The sequence below is a fragment of the Lissotriton helveticus genome, chromosome 1_1 (genome assembly GCF_964261635.1).
Source record: "Lissotriton helveticus chromosome 1_1, aLisHel1.1, whole genome shotgun sequence".
Taxonomy (NCBI): Eukaryota; Metazoa; Chordata; class Amphibia; order Caudata; family Salamandridae; genus Lissotriton; species Lissotriton helveticus.
This window is the reverse complement of record NC_136057.1, coordinates 1,287,643,061-1,287,661,246: the sequence shown is the minus strand read 5'-3', so window position 1 is coordinate 1,287,661,246 and position 18,186 is coordinate 1,287,643,061. Positions and strand designations below refer to the sequence as shown.

Genomic DNA, 18,186 nt, shown 5'->3' with positions numbered 1-18,186 from the left:
ATGTGGAGTCAGGAACGTTCTGTATTTGTGGCGTTGTTCTAAAATGACGCTAATTAGATCGGTACCTAGACCTTTCCATCTGTTTCGGAGTAACTCGTTCAATACATTATATAAAGGACCTGGATCAGAATGCTGATCCTCGTACAGTGTAATGAGGTGCTGGATCATGTACATACCCACCAGTCGCTGTTCGGCTGGGAGCAGTTTCAGAAACATTTGAGCCACTATTTCGTCTGAATACGTGATAGAATCGCTAGTCCATCGAACTGCTGATCGGGCTAGTTCTTGTTCATGCATGGTACTAAGCTCACTGTAACCTATTCGTAGTTTCAGAACTTTATCGGTAGCCTGGAATAATTGTTCAAGAGAACACTGTTCTGGTACGGGAGGAGGAAAAGCTTTCTTGTAGTCTAGGCGTGTGTGTCTATCAGAAGGTCTTGTCCTACCTACATACGCTATTCTGGTGGGATTCTCGTTGTCTACATCTTCGTCTGAAGAGTCATTCTCTTTCTCTGCTATTATCCTTGCTTTCTCCCTCTCGTGTATGCCTATAATTTCTTTACGAATCTTTCTGTACATGGTTTCTATACTATTCTGTGTCTTGTGTTTTCCGTCTGCTATATTGTCACTCCATCTTGTCAGGACTTTCATCTCTTCTTTGTCTTTATCAGGACGATCCTGTTCTCTTATTAAACAATTTATTAGAAATTGCAAAATCATGCCTTGAGTCTCGACTTTCCTATGTGCCATGGCTTCGTGAATACTTTCTGGTTTCTCCCCTGTTCGAATGAAATGATATATTCTGTCTAAATGTTCTTTCATATCTGATATGGTAATCAAAAAGTCTACAACTCGTCGTAAACGTACGGAATGCAATATCATGTGATCTTCACCTGGCACTGGGTCATATCTACAATCAGTAAGGTACTTTTTGAGGGCTTCGTACGTAGCCACCTTTGGCGTACGCTGTAATGCTGCGTCTCTCAGCGTCAGGCGCTTTGTTTGAGGCGGGGTGATAGGAGTACCTCCCCCTGCTCCTCCTGAACTAGAATCATCAATTAATACTGAATGTGCGGCTGCTGGTAACGTGACTGGTAAAGTAGGTGTACGTAATGTGGGTTGGTCCTGGGGTACTGGCACATTAACAGGATTCCCGGGACCCACGGCTGGAGGCACAGTAATTACGTTATTAACAGGAGGTTGAACTTGAACAGGCGGAGTAGGATTCGTATTAGCATATTCTGGGACAGTGTCGTCTAAATAGGAAGAAAGGAAGATTTCAGCTGCGGTCGGTTTATGACGTAGCTTAATCGGGACCAATGGTGGTGGTAAATTACAGAGCATTTCTGGGGTTGCTTTAGGCGGACCCTCGGCGAGAAGGGGATACATACCCCTAATAAGGGTATTTCTTTGTCTGTCTGACTGTTCTGCTCTAACTCGTTCACCTTCTTCTAGTAATTCCCTTTCTTGGGCTTTTTCGGAGGATTCCCTACTTAATTCTGCTTTTCTGAACTCCTTTTCCGTTCTTTTATGCGATTCTTTACGCCACAATTCTATGGCATCTTTCTGGGATTGTCTGGCTTTCTTTTTCCATAATGCTTCTTCTACTCTCATGATGCACTCGGCATCCCATGTTCCTGAAACAGGCCATCTATATTTCTCTTCGAGATCTTTGGTGTAGTCCACCCATAAATCTAGATACAGTATGGCATCTAAGCCATGTTTATGATACATGAAATGTCCAGGACTGTCCCTAGGGGGGACAGGAACTGATTCTTCGAGTAACCCTTTTCTGGTTTTTATCTGACGTAACTTTGAAAACAGAGGCATATTTGAACCGTACTTGAACTTGAACACAATACACAATGAACACAGTAATGAATAGCAGACAAATCACTCATACCACGACATCAAAAACACATTAATAACAGTTCGAACAGATAGTACCTAATACATTGAAAACATAATACTTGAATTTCTCGAGAACAGACTTACTAGAATTACTGGATGCACTGCTAAAACAGTACAGAACATACCGGTCTCCTAAAGAGACACGTCATACCGTATCCACCTAGGTGAACACGTCGGACCGGATCTGTGTACCCAAACCCGTCGGACCGGGCACAAATTAATGAACCCGTCTAGATACGTTCCCAGCAACGGTACTCACCGGGAAGCAAAACTGAAGGCCTCGGACTGGACTGGACTGCTACGACATCTGGTTACTGCTACGCACTACGCATGCGCCTCGGGCTTCGGGAACAGGTGGGCCTCCGGATACCTCGGACCTTGCTCTCTCGGCTTGGGCTCTGGTCGGGACGATCCGCCTTCCTCACCGCCTCGTCTGGATGCCGGACCGCAGTCTCCGTCTCCTCCGTGGGCCTGAGGGAGACTTGAAGCAGAAATATCTGCACGTGCACAGTAGGGGTCCGTCACGGCTGTAGAAGGGTCAGGGGGCCTGCGTTACATCGCCGGCGCGTGGGGAAGGGGCTCGTCCCTGTTCGGGCGCCATTATGTGGTAAATAAATAAATAATTACCGGTACTATTTTTCTATGCATTAACTGAAAAGGATAGCTCAATAAATAAGAGGCAGAATCCGTGGTATCTGAGTCATACGGGCTTTAATTAGATGGCTCGAGCCAATGGACCATCGGGTTCCATCACCTGCAAAGGTTCAGGAAGGGACAGACACAGGACAAAGGGAAAAAAAGCCTAATGTCATATTAACATCATACAGTATATATAGTAAAACAGTACAATTGCATTGAATACAGTAGGCGTAACAAGTGACAAACGGAAGATAAGAACATATGGGCGTGAAAAGAAGGCGTGCACAGGGCGTGCACGGAGACATGTGATGTAAACGTCACAGAAGTGTCATAAATGGGTGGAAACATGGAGGGGGCTACCTGGGCAGCTGGAACCTTTAACCTACTGGTGCGCGCAAACGGGCCATGACGTGTAACTGGGGAGAGCTGGGGGCTCTGACTTCTGGCACTAGAAGAGGAGACTAAAGTCTGGGATGTCAGAACGACCTGTACCTATAGCATATCTGATATCTTGTGTTTGGAGTACATGTTGATTGAATCTAAAAGTCATCAGGGCAAAGGCTACTTGTCACTAAGGCTGGTGCATGCATATATTTCGTCATGTATTGCGTGTGCTAGGAATCTTCTATGGATACTAATTCAGTAATTCTCTTGCCTGGAAACAGAAAGACTAGACTATAGATGAAGATGTTTATGCGGTTCGTTAGCTAGGAATGTGAAGCCGGGGAGCTGAACTGATAACTAGAGGCATAACATATTCTTGGCAGACAGGCAGGCAGGCCAGGCCGGGCACCGCGCTGCTTGGCAGAAAGTAAGTGAAGGGTCAGGGATGCGGGCGGGGCTGCCTCTCTCCTCGGAGTGGTTTCAGGAGACTGGAGCTTGAATCTGGTGTCCGGGCCCTGTGAGGCCTAGAAACGGGGACAACTCGATGATTTAACGTGCACAATGTAAAGACGTTGGCAACATAGGCCTAATACTTGTTGCTTTCAGGAGGACTGGATAACTGGCATACTAACATTGGACACAACTATAATTGCGTCTTTATTCGGTCAAGGGGGTGAATATGCATATTAATCATGCACATATAACATATGATGGGGAACACGTAGGGACACATGACAGGGCAAAATTCAATTTTCCTCACTACAACCTTCCGGCCGGCCTCGACGTCCACGTAAGCACATAGGCAAATTATACGGTAACTCAGTAGCACCAATACAAATAGCAAGCATGCAAAGTTACATTGAAGACATATCGGACTGTTGAGATACAGGGGAATTTAAGGTTCAGTTTAAATTTTTATATAAAGGCGAAAACGAAAATATAGTAACTAAGAAGGATCAGATACCACAAAGACGCCGGGGGCACAGGGTGAGCAATGCATACCACAAGATATCAAACCAGCGTAAAACACAATCGGAAAAGCGACACAGTGATATGCATATCAGGATAAAAGGTAGATATTCATAATTCGCGCCAGTCATTACCCACCCCATACCGAGCCTCCCCGTAGATCCAAAAGAAGAAAAAGAAAAAAGTGAAAAGAATTGAGGAGAAGAAAGAAAGAAATAAAGGCCCATAGGAACATAAAACGCACAAGACAAGAACCCCCCCCAACCCCCCACCCTACACACATGCAGAGGCTACGGCCTACCCCCCCCCTAGCAGTGTGTCTGTCGCCCGAGAAAGGTACCCGAAATATAGATGCAAAAGTGAAAAAGAATGGAAAGAAAAAGAGCATATAAAGCCGGAGGAGGATCATCCCTACACGCTCCCGGTCTCCCTTACCACGTTGTTGTCCTCCACCCCAAGAGCAACAGTCAACAAAAGCAGGCAATTAATACAATAAGAAAGGGGGAGAGTTAGCACACACTGCGCAAAGAAACGAGCCATAGGAACATTCCAACCCGATCTCCCGCCAGCCAAGCAAACACCAACCGTGAAAAAGGATCACTTATCCCTGTCCTGTTCGTGTGAGTCCCCCGAGGTATGCCAGCCGCGTAGAGCCCATCCCAGCCAACACAAAGGAACAAAATGGCCACGCAAGGTAGAAGAGCGGCATGTAAATACAAAATGGACGCTGTCGAACACCAGTAGAATCCTCTATGCTGACGACCATCACCCCCAGTTCCGCTCGAGGACACATATTCCATAGCAGGGGAACAAGGGAGAGGCAAGAGGAGGTAGTCACAGGAGCCAACAGTAGTAAGAATCGTCTCCGGGCCAATAGTGTCGATACAATAGTCCAAGCCACAGTCCTCAGCCATGAGAAAAGTCCTCCAGTGTAGTAGAGGCAGACAAACAGCCGCCCGCCGGCACCAACGCTGTTCGGGATCATCCGTTCCCCTCCGCACCCATGTGAAACCACAGTATCTTCCTCAAGAGCAGGCATAGGCAAATCCTGGCACATCTGGGAGTCGTCCGATCGTAGTCGCCCCAGTGTAAGCACAATATCGTCCAGCTTTCTCCCCAGCTCTCGGGAACCTTCCTGCCACACAGACTGTAGGTCACAAAGAGCAACAAGAACGTCAACACAGGATAGCGCAGGCTGCAGTCCCAACACCATAGCATTACGTGGTGAGACACGCTCACCATCACACAGCGCTTCGATAGGCAGGTGAATACACTCCATCTCATTCAGGCAGCTAGTAGACGCTTCCATCTTGCGGGGAAACCGGAGGTGAAGCAGGGACGAGTACAGCTCAGGCGGGCCACAATTCGAACCACCAAGGCCTCCAAGGCACACATCCAAGGCGCTGTCTCCGACAATGGTCATCCCCCTCTCCGACTAAGGGCTAGCGGCAAATTCGGGAGCGACCCGCGAAAACCGGGAGAGTCCGAAAATGGAGTCGATACAGCTCACCTCCAGCGTCGCGCATTCAAACAGTATTTCCAGTGAGCCCCCTTCTCGCGGATGTATTCAGGCAGCGTATCGGGACAAGCCACGTTCGTGCAGAGAAATGGTATATTTGTTTTCCCCTCGGTGGTCATTTCGTCCCGGAGGACCAGCCCCGCCCCAGACCAGTCGGACGATGTTGATCGATGAGCATCCGGCCGTGGTACGCAGCAGAGGTCCCGGCTCCAGGGGTGTCAGGGCCGCCGACAAACTTTGAGCATTTCTCGGGTTACAAGGCAGGTAGAGACATCGGGATCACGCAAACTATGCCAGTGCACATTCACCGACGCCCCGCTGTAGCACAATCACAGGAGAATGGGCAGGATTTTAGTGCGGGGCTCGGAGGCTTACGGAGCCGGGAGCCTACACGTCCACTCCAATCGCCATCTTGGCTCCCCTGAGTTCCTTTTTCAAGCCTTGCTTCTCAAAGGTACAGCTACCCATGGTTGAGCAAAGGTGATACAAGCAAGCCTGTCTGGATCCAAGACAGTTTTTGCAAGTGTATTCCATGATAAGGTCCACAGCCATATCATATAATACACCCAAATCCTCACCGACGGAGAGTCTTGTACAGTGTAGTGTCGTACAGCGGAGTGTCATTATTTATGAGAATGAAGTGCATGGTTGAGTGGTGAGTTCTAGTTAGTATTGTCTGTTTAGCAAGCTGAAAAGAGTGTGTAATGAGGTGAGCTACGTATAATAATTTGAAGATGGTGGATAAATTGTAAATGAAAGCTATAATTATGACTTTCGAATTTTCAAAATTTGTGTCGTATAAGTTTGATTGTATGGGGTAAACACATTTGCCTTACTATAACAAAGTTTTAACCTTTGTATTTTTAATTGAATTTCAATGTTTTATAACATTTTTAATAAAAATGTGTTTCAAGTCCACTGTTGTCGAATGGAGTAATTTTTATGTGGAGAGTGTTGTAAAGTGTATTGTTGTAGAGTGGAGTATTGTAGAATGGAATAGAGTGGAGCAGAGTGGAATGGAGTTGGCATATCACACAGTGTAGTAAAGTGTTATATAGTGTAGTGGTGTGGTGTATCATCTAGTGGAGTCAAGTATCGTAGAGTGGAGCAGTGAGTTGTACAGTGGACTGGTGTTTCGTACAGTAGAGTAGGGTGTTCTAGACTGCCATAGAGTAGAGTAGAGTGTTTTAGGGTTGAGTAGGGTGAATAGAGTGTTGTAGAGTGGAGTGTTGTGTCATATAGTTGAGTGGCGTATCATAGAGAGGAGTGGAGTGACGTGGCATGTCGTCAAGTGTCATAGAGTGGATGGGCATAGAGTGGAGTAGAGTGGCATATAGTATTATGCAGTGTTGTAGAGTGGAGTTGCATAGAGGGAGTAGAGTGTAGCACAGTGGAGTGGGGTAGAGCAGAGTTTGGCACAGTGGCATAGACTGGAATAAAGAGTGGTAGAGTGGAGTATAGTGGAGTGATGTACACTGGAGTGTGGGGGCCTGTGGCCACAGCGGAAGGGCAGGACAGGTCACACGACCGGGAGAGGATTTTAATTACAGCGCTCACCCCCTACATATGATGAAGCCGCTAACGCCCCCCTGGGAGAGCCAAGATAGACATCTGGGGATTTGTTTTAACACCCCTACAGCTAATGACACGGGTGGACTGTGGTGCCCAGTACAGGAGCGTGGGAGCATTTAGACCAGGGATCATGTGTGTGCAGCAGTGGTGAAATGAGGTGCAAATACTGAAGATGCTCCTCCTTTTGTCTGTCTGGCTCCTTTTCCCCTCTTGTTCTTCCTCCATTGGGTCGGCTCCTTGGTTTTCTTTGGACTTGGCCCCTGTAACTTTTGGACTGGAACTCGAGTGCGCCCGCCATTTTGGGACCCTCTCCTGTTGTCGCTCTTGCCCTGGGGGCATCTTGCCATGTTGCGATGGTTTCCATCGATGCCCACGACCCGGGTCCGCCATTTTGTTGATTCTTGTCCTTTCCTTTGGTCCCTTGGTCCCTTGGATTCCATCCTGCTGCCCTTCAGACATTTCTCTTACGCTCTCCCCCTCAGGTCCCCCTCTCTCCTCTCACCAATCTCAGCCTCCAACTCTTCTCCCCCACATACCGCTCTCTACCCCTTCTTTTTATTTAATTTAATTTATTTTTTATTTTTATTTCTCTTTTCACTCTGTAAATATGTGCTATATACTTGTCCAAGCCGAATCGCTGGTAAAATGGAATCCTGAGAAAATCTACTATTTGTGTATATATGTATATAGAGATAACTCTAACCATTAGTATATGTAGTATACCTTTGTACTCACTACCATTCCTATGTGATTCTTAGAGTTTATCTATTTGTATCTCTTCCTTGAGTGACTTTACAACTTGTACATTTGCATTTTTTTTCCTGTTTGTATCTTTTATGTAACTCATGTAATCCTAAATCCTTATGTATCGCAACTGGTTCTTTTGTAAAGCGCTCTGACACCTTCGGGTAATGTTCGCGCTATAGAAAATTGCATGAAATAAATAAATAGAGTGAGGTGTCATACAGTGGAGTGGCATGGCATAGACTATAGTGGCGCCGAGTGCAGCAGAGTGGAGGAGAGTAGCATACGACTGAGTACATTGTCATAAATTGGAGTATCATGTTGTACAGTTGAGTGGAGTGGCATGTCATACAGTATTGGAAAGTGTTGTAGACTATAGTACAGTAGAGCGGCATACAGTCTAGTTGAGTTTTCTAGAGTTAAGTGGTGTACAGTACAGTGCTGTTGAGGGTAGTAGAGTGGATTGGCATACCGTGTAATAGAATACAATGGCATAGAGTGGAGTAAAGTAGAATACTGTGTCACAGAGTAGAGTGAAGTAGGGTGCAGTGACATACAAAGAGTTGCGTACAGTGTCGTATACTGAACTAGAATATCGTAGAGCAGCATAGAGTGGAGTAGAGTGGTGTGCAGTGGCATACAGTACAGACCAGTGTGGTACAGTGGAGTGTAGGGGTATAGACAGGAGACACGTGTTGAGAATGGCACAGTGTTGTAGGGCATTGTAGAGTGTAGCTCCATAGAACACAGTAGTGTGTCAAACAGTTGAGCTGCTTAGATTGGGTTGTTCTACAGTATCATAGAGTGAGGTATAATCTTGTACAGTTGATTAGAGTTGAGTGGAGTGGCATAACATAGTATAGAGTAAAGTATAATAGAGTATACTGGCGTTTCTTAGAGTAGAGTGGCATCGAGTGAAGAGTAGCGGCATAGCGTAGGTAGCAAACTGGAAAATTGAAGTGGGGTCTCGTACAGTAGTGTGGAGTTCTGTGTTGTATAGAAAAGTGTTATATGGTGGAAGAGAATATTGTACAATATAGTGTGTGGGCATAGAGTGGAGTGTAGGCTTGTACAGTGGAGTGTACAGGGATAGAGTGGAGTAGAGTGTCGTAGAGTGCCATAAAGTGTAGTAGATTTTATAGACTGTACAATTGCCGTGTACGCAACTCCACTGTATGCCACTACACTCTACATTCTTACACTGTACACACCTCCACTCCACTCACGTCTACAACACTGCACAGTACTTCTCTCCACTGGACGCTACTCCGCTATGTACTATTATACATTACGCATTCCACTGTATGCCACCCCAGTCTACACCACTCCACTGTATACCACTTCAGTGTACGCTACTCCACTCTACATTATTACACTCTACGCTACTCGACTGTACAACACTCCATGCCACTCCACTCTACATTATTACACGATACGCAACTCCACTGTACACCACTACACACTACGCTCTTACACTACACACACCTCCACTCCAGTCTCCAACACTCCAAAGTGCGCCCTCCACTGTACACTATTCCACCGTATGCCACACCAGTGTAAGGCACTCCACTCTATGCCACTTCATAATATGCAATGCTATTGGACATCACTCCACTGTACCCTACTCCACTGAACGGTACTTTACTATACACTTTTACACTTCACGCCATCCACTGTACAATACTCTACTCTATGCTATTACACTGTACACAACTCACACTCTAACCCACTTCTGTGTATGCCACTTCAATCTATGTTACTCCATTATATGCTACTCCACTATACGTCATTCCACACCACTCTATGCTATTTCACTGTATACTACTTCACTGTATGCTATTTCACTGTATGCCTCTACATTGTATGCTACTCCACTCTACGCCACTCCAGTGTATGCCACTCCACTCTAAGCCACTCCATTCTATACTATTCCATTGGACACCATTCCACTGTACGCTACTCCACTGTATGCAATTCCACTCTACTGAAGTCCACTGTATGCCAATCCAGTCTACACCACTTCACTGTACACCACTGTACTATACGCTACTCCACTCTACACCACTCCAGTGTACACCACTCCTCTCCATGCCACTCCATTCTACGCTACTCCATTGGACACCACTCCACTGCCTGCTATTCCAATCAACCCCACTCCACCGTACGCAGCTCCACTGCACTCCACTCCACTGTACGCTATTCCAATCAACACCATTCTTCTCTGTGCCACTCCACTGTACTCCACTTATGCTATTCCGCTGCATGCCACTCCACTCTATGCTATTACACTGTACGCAACTTCAATCCTCACCACTCTACTATATGGTATTCCACTCGACCCCACTTCACTGTACATCATTCCATTCTACCCTATTCGGTTGGACGTCACTCCACTGTGTGCCACTCTACTGTATGCTATTACACTCTACCCCACTCCATTGTACATCACTCCAGTCTAAACAACTCCACTGTATGCCACTCCACTGTATGCTACTACACTGTCTCCTATTACACTGTCCACTACTACACTCTACGCCACTCCACTGTACAGCCCTCCACTCTGCGCCAATCCACCGTGCGCCACTCTGTTCTATGCTACTCCACTGTACGCCACTCCACTGTATGCTACTCCACTATATGCTAAAGCACCGTACGCCACTCCACTCTATGCTGTTCCACTCTATGCCACTCCACTCTACGCCACCCCAGTGCACTCTCCTCCACTTTATATACCTCCACTCTACAAATCTCTAATACACTCTAAGCCCCTCTACTAGACTCTCCTCCACTCTATCCCTGTACATTCCAATGTCTAAATTTGTACTCAACTCTATGCCTGTACCCTCTCTTGTACAACACTCTACTCCACTGTACGATAGTTCCCAACACTCCACCCTACTCTACTGTATGAGATGCCACAACAGTTTCCTCAACTCTACACTATGCCACTTCAATCTAACCCGCTCTACTCTACGCTAATCCACTATACCCTACTCCACTCTTCACCAGCCCACTGTACACTACTCCACTCTACGGTATTCCACTCTGTGTCACTCCACTCTCTACACTCCATTGTACGATATTCCTCTGTATGGTATTCCACTCTACGCCAGTCCACTGTATGACACTCTCTTCCACTCTATATTACTCCATACATGTAGAGTGAAGTGGCATGGCATGTTGTACAGTTGAGTGGCAAAGAGTGTAATAGCGTATAGTGGGGTGAAGTAGAGTGGAGTGGCATATACTGGAATACTATAGAGTGGAGTGGTGTATAATGTAGCGGCATACATTGGAATGGCGTACCGATGTATGTGAAATTTAGCAGCAATGTAGATTATGGTGTGCAGAGTAATGCAGAACAGCAAATTGAGCTGCCTGGCTTTTCTCCACATATATTAATCAACACAGGACACGCACGGTGGCCTTGTGTTCCTTTGTAAATGTGACTTAAGTATTGCATTGGGCATGTGATAAAGGTACCATAATACAGTAACACAGCTAGGCCTTTGTTTTATTTTGGGCCACAGTATTCCGTGGTAACTTTGCGGAATAGCACGGAACATGGCAATGACAAGCTAGTATACAATTGGGTAATAGCTGCTTTTAGAAAATGAAATGGTAGCCATATGGTTTTTACTCCACTTTGGCTGTGTTCTGTGTTAGGGCCTTAGATATAGGTAAGTGGTACTTCTTTGTAGTTCCCTACCCATTACCACTTTACTAAACTGGTAATAGGTAGGGAAAAATTAATTAGTATATTTGTACATATTTTTAAATACGTTTGCGGAGTACTGTGCTAGTATCTAGTAAGTACCTATTTTTTAGGAAATGTTTTATTTACAGAATTAAATATGTTAAAAACTGTAAACATTACACTATATTTGTGAAATAAAGTGTATTGCAGTGTTTTTTCAGGTTTTTAAGATATATTTTTTTAAGTACCGCAGTACTTCATAACATTTATTAAAAATATACAGAAACGTATAATGATTTTTCCCTACCTAATACCACTAGGTAAAAGCAGTGAAAATGCTCTTGCTTGCTGAAAGTGGTTCACTGTCAAGCGAGTAGGGAAACAGGCAAATTGCTTTGTGTTTGAATGCAATGACGGCTCCCGCAGGAGGCAGGGACCAGCAGGATCCACGGGGGCCGTCAGACGTGGTCCCAGTGCAGACTGGGTGCCCTGGGGGCACCCAGGACAAACCGCCAGGCCCTAGGGGATGGGGTACCCAGGGCTCAAATCGACCCGGAAAGGGAGACCATGCGGCCCCCTCCCCTTTTTCTAAACTACCTGGCCCCCAGGGGATGGGGTCTCTTGGGCCAAAATTTGCCCGGGGAGAGGGGCTATGCACCCTCACTCCCCTATTTGAAATATAAATGCTAAAAAGGCTGGGCCCCGAGAAATAAGGTCCCCGGTGCCAAAATCATCCCAGGAGGGGGCCCATATGTCCCCTCTTTCCCTTTGGATAATGCTGGGCCACAGGGGATGGACTGTTGACATGTTTTAACATGGTTGATGTCAGCGGTCTACCCTGAGTAATTTTATGTTCAATAATTTATGCAATCTAAGAATTTATGTTTACAAATGAAGCCTGTCTCTGCCAACTGCTAATTACTTCATAGAGGTGAATTAAAGTGTGAGGCACCTACTCATTGAAACCGAGGTCCACGTCAGTTGTAGAAGACGTGACTCCCTTAAAAAAAGCCCTGATAAAGTATTTATATAACCAAAGGGAATCTCCTGCCAGTTAATATGCAAAGTCGGAGGGAAAATATTATTGTCCCTGTTTTAGTGGTGTGTATGTAAAACCCACACACATTTGTGTTCTTGCCCTCCGTAAGAAATAAAGCTAATACTTCCTCATTTGAACTTTTAGGAGTATTTTTTCTATGTTTATTTCCTTGCTAGAATACCCTGAAATACCTTTTAGAACATTATCTGCGGCAATCTTCAAGGCTCGTCCTTCAGACCCACGGTGTTCAACACCTACATAACCCCGTGGCCAACATCGTCAGAGCCCATCGGTTAAACATCATATCCTACACAGAACACACCCAGCTCATCCTGTCGCTCCCAGAAGTCCCCACCACCATGAGAGCCATCTTCCACCGGTCTATGACGAGTGTTGCAGACTGATTGAAAAATGACTGCCTGAAACTCAACACAGAGAAAACACAAGTACTGATCTTTTGAAACAACTCCTACAGGTGGAACGACTCCTGGTGGACCACAGTACTAGGAGCCTCACCCACACTGACAGACCATGCTTGTAACCTCTGATTTATCCTGGAAAGCAGACTCCCATGAAAACTCAGATCAATACAGTCTCATCCTACTGCCTCTTTACTCTTCACACACTCTTGAAAATCTTTAAATGGCTCCCTATGAACACCAGACGAACTGTCACCCAAACCCTAGTCACCAGCTACCTGGACTATGGCAACACACTCTATGCAGAAACCACCACTCACCTCCCGAAGAGACTGCAAACCATACAGAACTCGGAGGCCTGACTCATCCTTGAACTACCCAAATGGACCCACATCATCCTCACCTCAAGAAACTCCACTGGCTCATCATACAGAAGAGATGACAATTCAAAATGCTGATCCACACCTACAAAGCCCTGCACAACCAAGGACCCGCTTACATCAACCATCGCCTGAACTTCCACCAACCCTCCAGATACCTGCGCTCTGCCTCTCCCTCCCTTGCTCACACACCCCACATCCACGAAGCAACAGTTGAAGACACTCCTACTCCTACCCCGTGGCTAAATCCTGGAACATCTCCCCTACACCTCTGGACCTCCATCTCTCTCCTAGAATTCTGGAATGCACTCAAGACCTGCTTGTTCAAATGATCCCACCATAGGCAGCAAAACCCTTAGGGCCATATGTAGGTGGCCAAATACCGGTCGGTAACGGCCGATTTCGGCCGTTACTGACCGGTATTTTGATTTTCTGATGTAGGTGGCCAAAATATTACAGATTCTGTATACTTACCGAATCGGTAAATTTACCGAATCTGTAAATTACCGATTCGGTAAATGTACAGAATCGGTAATATGGGATGTAGGTGGCACTGGAAACAGTGCCACAGGCCCTTAGGAATTCGTTATTTACCATGAAATATTATGGCATGGTAAATAACGAATTCCTGTGTACATGCACATCTGTGCATGTACACCTGTGCCATGTGGCACACAGACATGCCCTAAGGGCATGTATGTGTGTCACATGGCATTCAAGCCAGAAACAGGGGTGCAACAGGGTGTCAAAGTGACACCCTGTCCCCCTTGTAAAATCGGTAATTTTACTGAATCGGTAATTACCGATTCGGTATTTGCTATTGAATCCTATGGGCTTCAAGGCCCATAGGAATCAATGGCAAATACCGATTCTGTAATTACCGAATCGGTAATTACCGATTCTTACCGATTCGGTAATTGTTAAAGAATAATTACCTACATTGCATTTACCGAATTGTAAATACCGAATCGGTACAATTCGGTATTTACGATTCGGTAAATGCAATTTACCTACATATGGCCCTTAGTGTCTAGATACCTTCATGGGTGATTATCTGCACTTATAAATCTTGCTTGATTAACTGATTGATTAAACTCATTCCTGATCTCATCTATTCCCACATCCTTTCCATTCTTACCTACCTGCTCTCCTGTAACCTAAAGTTGAAGCTCAGACTGCCACGTTACGCCACAAAAACCCTAAGAAATATACATTCATCCACAAATTCCGTATGTTATCTTGATAAAGTTTAACTTCAGAGAAGGAATAATTAAGGTTAATATTTCTGAAACACACTATCAATCTTCTTAATGTAATGAGAAATAAAGCTAGTTATATAATTAATACCATTTTATTATGCAATTGTTTAGCTATATAGGGCAGGGATATTTTTTAAGTAAGTTTTATTATGCAACTGTATAGCTATATAGGCAGGGATATTAGTGAACTGGTTGCTATATTCATAATTAGCAGTTATTCCCCTGTTAATACTACATGAGATTTTTCCTCCTGTATGAACAAACAATATACCAGTCTCTCTTCATCTTACACTGCAGAACATTTCTCTCTTCCCAGCATAAATGTATTTCCCCCTTGGTTTCCCTCTCTGATTACCTTTGGTATAGAGGGCACTCCACTTCATTCCTTAGTGGCTTCCCAGACAACGAGAACATCCATTGTGTCAATATTGCATTTCTTGTAGCTTTAGATGTGTTCTTTTCTACGTTTTTAAACCCCAGAACAAGAACATTTCCCACAGTTACTGTCTATAATATGACTTCGGGCATTTTTTTGAAGTGAATCTTCAAATTCTCGTGGCAATTATTGGCTTTTAAGAAAGGATCGGTTTCATTTCTCGTTTGCTTAGAGCACTGAAAGCGATGAACTTGTGATCGCTTCTAGAGTAAGAATGTTGGTGATAAGCATAGAAAGTGTCTTCTTTCCTATCCTTGGAGTGAATCACTTGCTAAAGATTCCTAACCCCATCTTTCCCACTGATTCTTAACAATTGTTTTGGCTTTAGTCCTGGTTGGTACTGATTTATGTGACTTTTTTTTGTTACGGCGATGGTTTCTAAAATAAAACGTCTCTCAGAGAGACATTTTTATCCATGAACAAAAAAGTTTTTCATCGGATCTGTCTCCTGCCAGTATCTCGCACGATTTTTTGTGCGAAGAAGAAAAGTCCTCAGAGAAAACAATTAATTGTGATACCAGTGAAACGTATTTGACATAATACATGAAACTTCACAAACATATTTCACAGAATAAACTGAATTGTTCTCACATCTCTATTTATTTATCCCTTTGCGTTGTTACTTGTGTCAGTGCTTTAAACTGAGGCTGATATTTAGCATTTTTTCATGCAGCGCAGAACATCACGACTCCTTGCTGAGCTGCGTGAATGGGAAAGGGTAGGAATGCCCCATGTTTAACATTATACGGCACATTCCTGTCCTTTCCTAGCGCTGACGCTCTTTTGGCTGCCTAGTGCCAATGCAGGCCACCTTGCGTCATGCTGCAAGCGTGTCTGCGTTGTAGGCCGGATTGTTTTTTTGCCTGCACAAAAAAAATCCTAAGAAGCATTGTCCTCTTTTTCTATGTGCTGCAAAACTAGGAGAGATAAAGATATTTCTCCTCATTACGCCTCACCAGGGCAGGCGTAGCATTTTGACGCATTCAGGTAAATTTGGGAATGCGCCATAATCCATGGGTGGATGCGTTGGAACACCCACGCTCCAGGCATAGCATGCCTCCCTCAGGCAGAGTAACACAAGGCAGAGATTAGTGCTGCCTTGCTTTGTTCCAGATTTATCAATCACGACCGGGCCATGCAAGGTGGCCTTGAATGGTCTAATAAATCTCACTTAGGTTTTGCCTTGCCCTTACACCCCTTTGTGTCCCGCAAGGGTGACACAAAACCTTGATAAATATGCTCTGAAGTTTTTTGTCATTGTCCGGATCAAAAGAAATATTAAAATCCTCTCCTACATAGTAGGGTCCTTAGTAAAGAGAAGGAGCAGTAATGTTAACTCTTCTGGTTATATCTGATTGCGGTTCTTCTCTGTGGCTCATTGCTTTGCTGAATGAGACAGAAGGTGCTCAAGAAACAAGACATGTTAATTGCCTTTGAAACTGGTAATTCAAGATGTTGCAATTCCAAAAGTTGTGTCACTAACAACCTGCATACCACTGAAGATGTAGCTACATCTACTGTAGCTTTGCAACTGTTTGTGAGTGCTTAATTTCTGACAAATTAAACTTGTGTCTGCCCTTATCATGAACCGTTACTAATTGAGAAGGCAGCATGCTGATTATTGGACCTGTATCCTTAGATCATATTCTCCAACCTACCACCCCGTTAAAGATATGTCCTAAATATATGAATGTCCATCCGCTGCAGTACGGTTTAATAGGAGACTCGGACTCAAAAAGATAATTTATTTTCACTCCCACTTCCTATGGTAACATGTCAGTGTAAAGAATGTTCCTGATAGTTGGCTAAAAACTAATAGTGATATTACAAAGATATCTGTTTTCTAATTTGCTCAGACGTGGGTCCCGTGCTCTCCATGCCACTGCAGTCAAGCTATCCTGGTTGATAAGGGGTGAAACCCCGAAACCGGTCCTAAGAGGCTTATTTCCAGTCCAGGGAGGACCTGGCCCGGAAGTTCAGGCTGGACTGTTCCCATTGGGCGCAGGGTCAAGACTGATTTGCATATGGCTGGGTTCAAACTGGAATGGCATGGTGAGCAAAATACCGATGGATTTAGGCCCAGATCATCATGACATTGTTCTGCATTCTGTCCATCAATTGTTTTTTTTGCATTGGTCACTCCAAGTGGGATGGGAATGCCTAGATGTGGGTCCCGTGCTCTCCATGCTACTGTAGTCAAGCTATCCTGGCTGATGAGGGGTGACACCCTGAATCCGGTCCTAAGATGCTTGTTGCCAGCCCAGGGAGGACCCGGCCAGGCAGTTCGGCCTGGACTGTTCCCTTGGGGCGCAGGTTCAAGACTGATTTGCAAATGGCTGAGTCCAAATTGGAATGGCATGGTGAGCAAAAAAACTATGTATTTAGGCCCAGATCTCTGTACTGGGGTGAATGTATGACATTGTTCTGCATTCTGTCCATCAATTGTTCTTTTTGCGAAAATGACAGTGTCCCAAGAAGTTATCTGTAATTCAGATGGATTTAAGTCCTTAGTAAACAATGTTGGGATTGGTGATCAATCCGTGTTGATCCCTTTATGAACGAGAATGTATCTGTGCTGCAACAATTGCCCCAAAATGGACTTGCACCTTTTTTTATTTTGGTGAATAATGTGTGTTAGTTGCATGCTCCCTAACTCCTTTACCTACTGTTGATGATGTTATCATTTGAAGTCCTCAATCTCATAAAGTGAAGGTTAGTTGCCAATAAACACCAGCAATCAAATGTCCTTTTTTTGCAAAAATAGCTCAGATTGCTATGATGTATTGTTTACTAACAAAAACCATGAGCAAAAATTAACTATGTGTTTTTTTTCTCATCAGTTAAAATCATGATAGTTCCTGGCTGCCATGTGGTCACAACAGCCTTTTCCATCTGCTTTACTATTGGAATGCTCAAGGAATACTTTGCCTCACAGCTGAAAATCCCACAGATGGTGATCCAAATCATGTTTCACGGTATGTGTGCAGCCCTATAGAAAACTGTACAATCAAGAAATCGATTATATTTGAACCAATTTTTTTAACACAAAGAATTGCGTTCACGACTATCAGGATAATTATATTTTGATTTATATAAGAAATGCTCTTCCAATGTGCATTGAATGTAGGTGCCAGGGAATTATTTGTGGATGGTGTATGGAATATAATTTGAGAAAATCCGAGCTCTTGCTGAGTGGCATTTCATATAGTGATGATCTA

At 44.6% G+C, this 18,186-nt stretch overlaps 1 protein-coding gene across 5 annotated transcripts in view; it reads left to right on the top strand.

Annotated features, from left to right (window-relative positions):
* IQUB (IQ motif and ubiquitin domain containing) overlaps nucleotides 1–18,186 on the top strand; it is a 431,014-nt gene that overhangs the window by 223,070 nt on the left and 189,758 nt on the right. For all 5 annotated transcript variants that reach the window (XM_078680839.1, XM_078680866.1, XM_078680849.1 and 2 more), the window contains one exon: nucleotides 17,809–17,943. In XM_078680839.1, the coding sequence (XP_078536965.1) occupies nucleotides 17,809–17,943 (135 nt within the window). The remainder of the gene's footprint in view (nucleotides 1–17,808; nucleotides 17,944–18,186) is intronic.